Raw genomic sequence first — 9,163 nt, 5'->3', positions numbered from 1 at the left:
CCAAAAATAGAAATTTACCCTTTACCGACATAACCCTTGCTTAGATTAAAAAAAGAAATCCGCGCCCCCTCCCCGCCCCGAAACTCTGACCGACGCTGACTCATCCCATTGTACGAGTCCGATAGCGGTCATCGCATTTAAAAGAATAGCTTCATGACAAGGACAATGGGGAAATACTGCGCTAAAAAAAAACAATTGGCAAGCCATTCCAGGGGGGCACTCCAATATAATTTCTGTCCGGTAAACATTTGATTGTGCAACTTATTAAACAAACGTCGATTGTTAGAAAATATCAATCATCCCTATACAGAGGGGGACAACAAATTTCGTCGCTATTTAAGACGGACACGAAAAATATAAACAACAGACCATATTGTGTAGCCCCGTTCAAAAGCATTCACTCAATTTATTTGACAAGAAAATATAGCATTTGTTTATTGTCTGTTTATTTTTTTGGCCTTGTGTGCATTAAGTGGCTGTAGTGCCGAGACAGCTTTTGCAATATAGGAGTATATTTCTTATTTTCATTTGTCATCGAAGACTTCGTTTATCAGATTGCTTAGAGAACATTATTCAGGAGTTTGCAGAAGGTGGATTTTCTTACAAGATGACTTCGATGGTAAGTAAATCAAGGGAAAACTAATCTTCTCAAAAAAGTTCTGCAACTCAGATTTGAGCGTCGATATAGCTCTTGTTACTATAGTATCATACCCAAATTTGGTAACAGAAATTCGATTGGGATTAAAGAATTTCGTGTACATGAATTTAATGGTTAAGCTTTTATATGATATGCTACATTTGTTCTTTGGGTCTTCTATACGATGACCTTTGTTTAAAGTGCAAAGAAACTGAAGATGTTGTTCATGCTTTTATTTAATGTACGGCAAACAAAACCTTCTTTGAGTACCTAAAGGACTTAGTTTTACATGCTTTTAATCTTGAAATAAAGATATATAGATGTCATTTGTTTACTCAAAATTACTTCGCAAACCGAAATCGATTTGACTATGACGATTGCATTTTGCTCTAGGCCTATTCATAAAATGATTATCTTTTCGTAATTAGTATGGGTATGATAATAGGAATTAAAATCTGATATATATTTATTTAAGAGAGAAATAACTCACAGACTTAAATGAACATTTGAAAGTACAAAATAGGAATTTTCGTGCAAATTTGCTTAGTTATACATTTGTACAAATATTATGTGTATTATTCATGTTCCATCGTTTTGCTAAACTGTTTGTGAAATTATGTTATTGATGAATATTGAATAAACACCCCATTAGAGGCAAAGGGAAAAAATACTTGAATTTGGTATCATTAAAACTTTGCTTATAACCCTCAACAATGATGCCCCATTTGTAGTGATAATGTAATCGAATGTGCAGTACACCTGAATATGGGGGCAAATCAAAAGTTAAATGTTGCAAAACTGATGCCTTGTTATTCATTCAAAACGCAATCCATCTTCCAAACAAATAACGAATTCACTGTTTGAAAATAACAATGCAATTTGCAACAATTCACTTTTGACTTGGCCCCATATTCAGGTGTTCTGCACATTCAATGATAACATAATCACTTCGAAATTGGACATATAAACAGGCTCTCAATTATACCAATGACAAGTATGATAAATCCCTCTTCCTCCCACACTCCCCATTCTCTCCCCCTCTCCCTCACTACCCTTCTCTCCCTGTATTCCCCACCGCTCTCTCTCTCTCTCTCTCTCTCTTTCTCTTTCTCTTTCTATCTATCACTCTCTTTCTCATGCTTGATATCCTTTGTCAGGGACATTGTTATAATCATAAATAAGTCCCTTCTTTGTCCGTTTGTATCTAAACACAATTTATCATTCGCTTTTACTTTTCACTTTTACTTTTAAAGTTAATTTTCCTTTATTTAAAACTTCTTTGTAATGGCTTTGATAGATCAACTTTGGTCTTGTATGAATTATGTTTGGATTATGCTGTATGTCATTATGATGTTTGCACCATTCGCACCATTTGCACCAAGGTGATGTACGAGGCTATTTAAACTACCTTAAAGGTATAGACCAGTTCTGGTCATGCGATTGCATTGTGAAAGAAACATTGTGGAATCGATCAGAAAAGGATGATCATCTAGCATATAAGTATTGGTGTGTACTGCAAGGTTCTGGAATCATCAAAACAGTGGCAGATCCAGGGGGGTGCCCGGGGGGCCCGGGCCCCCTCCCCCCCCCCTGGCAAAAAAGGGAAACAAAAGAAGGGGGAAAAAGAAGGGGAAAAAAGAAGGAAAAAAAAGGAGGGAAGAAAAAAAGGGGAAAAAAAAGAAGGAAAAAAAAAGAAGGAAAAAAGCAGGAAATAAAAGGGGAAAGATATCAAAGGTTTCAAAATAAAATATGCCCATCTGACCGTAATTTAATGCCTAAAACCCCTTGACTTCCGGTGGCCTGCCCCCTGGACCCCACCTAGGGCCATAAGGCGGACGGCTAGATGCTAATCTGACGGTAATTTAATGCATAAAGCCTCTGAGCTTCTGGGTCTAAGGCAGGGCCCTGGATGCTCATCTGACCGCAGAAAAAAAGGGAAATAAAGGAGAAAGATATCAAAATATGCTCATCTGACCGTAATTAAATGCCTAAAACCCCTTGACTTCCGGTGGCTCTGCCCCTGGATCCCACATGCTAATCTGACCGGAATTTATTGCCTAACACCCCTGAGCCTCCGGGGGCTCCGCCTCCTGGACCCCACGCCAATTCGTGACCTGCCAGTGTCACAAATAAGGTATGAAATATGCTCATCTGACCGTTATTATTGCCCCAAACCCCTGAGCTTGCGGGGGCTCCGCCCCTGAACCCCACGCCAATTCGTGAACTGCCAGTGTCACAAATACGGTATAAAATTATGCTCATCTGACGATAAATTGATGAATAAACCCCTGAGCCCTTGAGGGCCCCGGCCCATGGACCCAACGCCAATTTGTGTCCTGCCAGTATCACAAATAAGGTATCAAAATATGCTCATCTGACAGTAAGTTATTGCCCAAAACCCCTGAACTTCTTGGGGCTCCGCCTCCTAAACCCAACACCAATTTGTGTCCTGCCAGTGTCACAAATAAGGTAAAAGAATATGCTCATCTGGCCGTTATTTATTAACAAAACCCCTGAGCTTCAGGGGGCTCTGCCCCCTGGACCCCACGCCAATTCGTGACCTGCCAGTGTCACAAAGGAGGTATAAAATTATGCTCATCCGACGATAATTTAAGCTTCTGAGGGCCCTGGACCCAGTGGCGGAACCCTGGGAAAAACACGTTAATTTTACCTTTTTTTGGGGGGGGGGGGGGGGGGGGTGCGATTTTTCAAATTTTCGAGGGCCCAATAAAAAATTAGTGCTCACTATTTTCGAGAATCGTCTTCTTTGTTTAATAACTTAATGAAACGTCAAAGCTTCGGCGCATTGCGGAGGAGGGAGGGGGTAATCACCCCTTCCTGCACCCCCCCCCCCCCACTACGTCAATGTAGGTCACCTTTACGTACCGATATTTGGGTCGCATAATTTCAAATTTGGGCCCCCCTAAGAAATCCTGGGTCCGCGCCTGGTGTAGAGCCTCTTAAGCGTTGGGAGCCCCAAAAGTTTGATGGTAAAATTTGACTCAAATGTTATCATAATGTGAAAGAGGATCTGATTTAAGACATATTCCTCGAGGGTTTTCAAAACAAATGCGTTTAAAGTCAAATATCGATGAAAGAAAGAATGAAAGAATGAAAGAATACAAAATTTGCTTTTTCTGCGTACAACAGAAAACCCAAATTATTGTTCTGCTTCTAATTAAGCTAACTTGATATCAGGGTGGACTTCCCCTCCCTGTATTCAACAATGAGCAGAAAAGTTTAATCTATTCCTTTTTCCATTAGACCATTTTTCTTTAACATGTCTCAGCAACAATTTGTTTATATTCTCTCAGCAAAATAAACCAACATTTCAAATATATACAGGGCGTCTATAGGTTTTTTTTTGTTAATAAAACTTTAAAAAGTTACGCAAAACGTTGTTTGAATATAAAACTAAAATTTGACCGAACGTTGCATGCCCCAGATATCGATTTGCACAATCATGGATTGTATGTACTAATTCCAATCATGTTTTCACTCCGATGGATTGATTATACTCCTTAGCATATAAAACAAGCTACAATAAACATACCGTTTGGAATAGTAGAATTGTAAACAGGTTACGTTGGGTTCTTGATTATGTGCATGACAATCAAACCTTTCTGATTATCATAATAATTAAAACACCATATGGAATAGATTTGTAAGCAGGTAACCTTAGGTTCTTGATTAGTGCACGACAATCAAACCTTTTTGATTATCATAATAATTAAAACATCATATGGAATAGAATCGTAATCAGGTAACCTTAGGTTCTTGGTTATAACATTTTGCATGACAATCAAACCTTTCTGATTATCATAATAATTAAAACACCATATGGAATTGAATCGTAAACAGGTAACCTTAGGTTCTTGATTAGTGCATAACGATAAAAACTTCATGATTATAATATTACTAAAAACACCATTGTTTTACAATCTTTTAGGTGCTCTTCAAAAAAAAAGATAAGAGATAAATGAGGCAAAAGTAATTATAGTTCTACAGGTTAATGCACAGAGATATTCAAGTCCATTGAATTGAAAGAGTGTATAAGCAGGCTAAGGTAATGAGAGTAGTATGGAAAGCATATTATCTAGGCACTCTAAAATGCAAAGACTCTCCGGAGTCATACATTTTGCACAATAGAAATTTTAGTTATTTTGTGAAAAATTGTTGGATACCAGTGGTGGATCCAGGGGGGGGGGGGGCGGGCTGAGCGACTTATCAGCCGGCACGATTTTCAAATTTTCGGGAGCAAAAAAATAAATAAATTAGTGCTCACTACACCCCTCCCCCACCCCCTCCCCCAATATGCGAATTATCGGCCGGCTGTTTCGCCCCCAACTATTTTCTCACGAATTGAGCCCCCTCCCCTGCCGCCGGCTGGATCCGCCCCTGCATCAAAATGATAAGAAATTTGGCCCAGTCTTGGTAAAGTTACAAGCACTGCACACGGAAAGATGTATATGGGACTACCCTATATCTATCCAGTCCAGATAGATATAATAATTTAGCAAATACATCAATTAGTAGGCGGTTTCCTGGCAAAATTTGGTATGATCACGCATTAGTCAAAACATATTGTTTCACATGATTGGTAATAAGAAATTGAGGCGTTTCCAAAACTGGAATTAACCTTTAAGTTAGTTTTTTTCAAAAGTCTTTCCGATCGTGTTCCTGATTAACCGGTCACACAGGATTATCCTAATTTTATGATTCACCGCCCCTCACTACCCTTTAAAGCACACTTTAACCTTTGTAATTCGTCCATTTGTATGAAAGCAGAATAATAAAATGAAACAGAATGATGAAAGTTATCCCCCAAAAATCGGACTTATGATAGGAGAGGTATGTAAATTTGAATTTTTTGAGATCACTGAATCGATGCAGATCTCAAAATTTGGTCAGTAGATTGTGATGTAGTCACTGACAACTCTCGCGTTTATGGTGTACAGAATTATCATTAACTTCTGTTTTTCTCCTAAACGCCTTCTCCCTTTTGGCACTACTCAACATATATCATGGATTACACAATATGATAGGTCCTCCAAAAGAAAGAAACCATCTTGCGTCTTATATTTCTTTAAAAAATGACATTTGTTTGTGTTATAAATGGGAAAGTCTTCCGGAACTACGTCAGAAAGGCGTTTAAGATTTAGCAATTTTGAATCTCCCATGCGTAGATAGTTATTACAACTTTCAAAAATTCATTCGTTCAAACATTCACCAATCGTTTTCTCTGATTCTTCTGCTATCGTGTAGAGCAGTTTGCTATTTAAAAAGGATTGGTTTCCCCTGTAAACCAAAGTACCATCTGTATCCGTTGGAGACTTTGTACTTTCAAGTTTGCTCAATCCGTTACTGCCTCATGAATATTCATAAAGATCTCTTCTTTAAATAAATATCCGATTTGACAGATCAAATACATCCTCCAAGTATTCCTGAGCATCGCTACCATCTGCAGTGGTGTTAAAGCACAGGGTAAGATTGAATATCTCATGTACTTATACTGTGAAATAAAAATATTACAACGCAGTGAGAAATGACAAAACTGATTTATATCTGGGACCTGGCGAGAATCTTATTTCTAACGCGGATTTAAACATGAAATTATCAACTTACTACTAATGCAGACACAAATGTAAACTTAGTAACGTTTCAAAATCATTCTTGAAAAAAACATTTTTACCCATATTAAGGTCGTCTCGACCCAGTTGTATCTCATGCCATTTTGCAAACCAGATGAGGTTAACTTTGGTAAATTAGACCATTATTGTTGTAATTCTTTTAGTTATTGTTATTATTATTGTTATTTTCATTATGATTATTACAATCATTGTTGCTATTATTATTTTTAGTAGTAGTAGTAGTAGTAGTAGTAGTAGTGTTAGTAGTAGTATAAGAAGTAGTAGGAGTAGTAGTATTACCATTATTATCAGTATTATTTTTATTATTATTATTATGATTAATATTATTCTTATTACTGTTTTTATCATTACCATATTCAATAACCGCGTTTACTTCCCCTATCTTTTCTTGTGTCAAGGTCTAAATCCGGATAGGGGTGTAAATTTCCACCTCCGTGCCATGTGCGCCCCTTACCAGCTCGAAGTCGCCAAGAGTGGTCACTCGTGCAACAGTCAGGTGATCGACGAGGTGCATGACTACGCTGAGAATGTGCACCTTGAGGGTTACAACCGGGAATTGGTGGAGGAGTACCTGAACTTCGCCAAAACGGGCCAGCTTTGCTACGGAGAAGGACTGACGATCTACAAGGTCGTTGGCGATTGTGACTGCATGTCAAAGGTCTGCGACCGCTATAACCCCAAGAAAGTGGACTACTGTAAAAGTAAGTCGAAATGAGATGGTCTGACAATTTTGCTCCGACGAGAACAATTGCTCCGGACTTTATTTCGTCAAGAGTATATCGATTAAGGGTTGCAATTTGGCTTTAAGTTAGGTTGGGTTTAGGGTTAAGGTTAGAGTAAGAATTAATGCTGGGCCAGGGATTGAAAGGAATTCTGTTAATGTTCGGAAACACCACGGAGCAATTGCCGCAGGATCAAGTGCCGTATTGATCCTGATGAGAATGATATAGTTGTCCTGTCTAGAGAATATGAGAGCCACAACCCATGCACGTACGCTTCATTTATCTTGAGTCGATTGTAAATCCGGTGATTGGGGGGGGGGGGGCTGGAATACACAACTGATTTCTTTTTCGTGAAAGGCTGTTGCATTTACTCTGAAGATGAGAAGTAATAATAATAGAAGAAGAAGAAAGAGTAGAAAAAGAAAAAGAAAGAGGAGGGAGATAGAAGGAGAACAATAAGAACAAGAACAAGATAGAAAGAAAGAATGAATGAATGAATGAATGAATGAATGACAGAAATATTAACCAAACGTTTAATCGTTGCTTTGACTGCAGAAAAGTGCCAGCAAATGAAACATTAATTAGCACGTTTAGGGATGTTTATTGCTCTCGGGTAGAGGGACCAGTCTGAAGGGTTGTCTGAAGAACCTGCCCACAGACAGATCACTCGTAGTTGTATTGAATTTCTTCAAGTTAACTTTGTACCTTCCATTGTTTTTTGTGTAATAATCGTATTTATTTATATAGTTATGATAGCTCTTCATAACGAAATTAAGAAGCAGTGTAAACTACCCCGATTTTTAGGAAGGGCTAACCTCATTAGGAGCTCTAGTAGTATTTAAAGGGATTTTTGTCTGTGGATATTTCACATGAAAACATTATCTACCTTAATTTTTTTTTTTATGAACTATCATAGCTGCTGAATCTAATGTGCTTTCTATTGTACTTCCATCCCCCACAGATATCGTACTATCACCCTTTTCACCCACCGGCAACCTCTCCTCGCCATTCGACTGCTACGGTTTCGGGTGCCTCGATAAAAGCTCTCCTCATCTCATCTCAGATGCGCAGAGGATCACCACACATCCCTGGATGATGCTGGTATCAGTTACCATGACAGCCGCAGGAGTGATAACTTCATCTTTGTTTGGGCGTTGGCTGCTGGTATGACGGATTCGTTGAACTTAAAGGGGCATGTTCCCCGTATTCCAGAGGGCGTTCAAAATACGTACGCGCTGGCGGACGGTGCTATAGCTGCCTATTGACACCAACAGAATACGGCTCTTACGCAGATGGTATGTTCCGATAACTACACTGGCGGGAACGTTCCCCTTTAAGGACATTCGGGAGCAATAAATATAATTTCAAGATATTTGTGCGTGGATGCTCTGACGTCAATTATCATAGGTATGGCTGGGGTATCAATGACTTGAATATTAATAAGAAGCTTACACTCCACTGCGACAGAATTGTGAACTTCATGACGCTGCAGTGCCGTCGGAAGAACCACAGAACTTTTTTAAAACTGCCTGATTTACTTGTGCGAGGTTGACTGATATGTCAACGTGTTCTTTAATTATTTTGTTGTTGTTGATGCTATCATTTTCTATGTTATTTTGTTTCTCTTTACATAGTTTATATCTGTCGAATTTATAATACACTGTTGGTCATAAAGGTGGAACAAAGAAAATGCAATCAATTATCAATAATTCATTGCATTTTGCCCCGATCCCCAACATAAAAAATACTCTATGTGGGCATGCCTTAAACCATAGTGGATGGCCCTGAGGAGAAATTGTTCATGTTGGGGACCGGGGAAAATGCAATTCATTATTGATAATTTATTGCATTTTCTTTTCTTGTTTTTGTATTTGTGGGGGCGGCGACGTACCCTAGCCCCCGCTGCGTACAGCCATGATTCAGTGGCTAAGCAATGGCCTCGTTACTGTGAGACCCCAGACTAAAAACCGTATCGATCAATCATATAAGTGCCCTTTTGTGAGGCATTAATCCTCATTACTGTCAGTTATGACTTAAGGACGTAGGTCCCCTAATTGATTAGCATAGTTGCACACACATGCTTTAGCAGTCACGCAAAACGAACACTCGCAAATTATTATTCAATAATATATGAGAATGCATACTATTATCTA

General features: G+C 38.7%; 1 protein-coding gene across 1 annotated transcript; it reads left to right on the top strand.

Moving 5' to 3' along the window:
- The first annotated feature begins 607 nt into the window (after positions 1–607).
- LOC115925076 lies at positions 608–7,048 on the top strand. The gene is made up of 3 exons (XM_030988233.1): positions 608–619; positions 6,058–6,121; positions 6,687–7,048. The coding sequence occupies exons 1-3, from the start codon at positions 608–610 to the stop codon at positions 7,001–7,003; spliced, it is 393 nt and encodes a 130-aa protein (XP_030844093.1). The 3' UTR covers positions 7,004–7,048.
- Positions 7,049–9,163: the final 2,115 nt, after the last annotated feature.

The sequence above is a fragment of the Strongylocentrotus purpuratus genome, unplaced genomic scaffold, assembly GCF_000002235.5.
Source record: "Strongylocentrotus purpuratus isolate Spur 01 unplaced genomic scaffold, Spur_5.0 spur5_scaffold_17, whole genome shotgun sequence".
Classification (NCBI taxonomy): Eukaryota; Metazoa; Echinodermata; class Echinoidea; order Camarodonta; family Strongylocentrotidae; genus Strongylocentrotus; species Strongylocentrotus purpuratus.
Note: the sequence above shows the minus strand (reverse complement) of the source record. Positions and strands in the feature narration are given on the sequence as shown.

Coding starts and splice junctions, on each gene's coding strand:
- LOC115925076 (XM_030988233.1), top strand. Junction 6,122..6,686: donor CAGTGGTGTTAAAGCACAGG/GTAAGATTGAAT, acceptor TCTTGTGTCAAG/GTCTAAATCCGGATAGGGGT.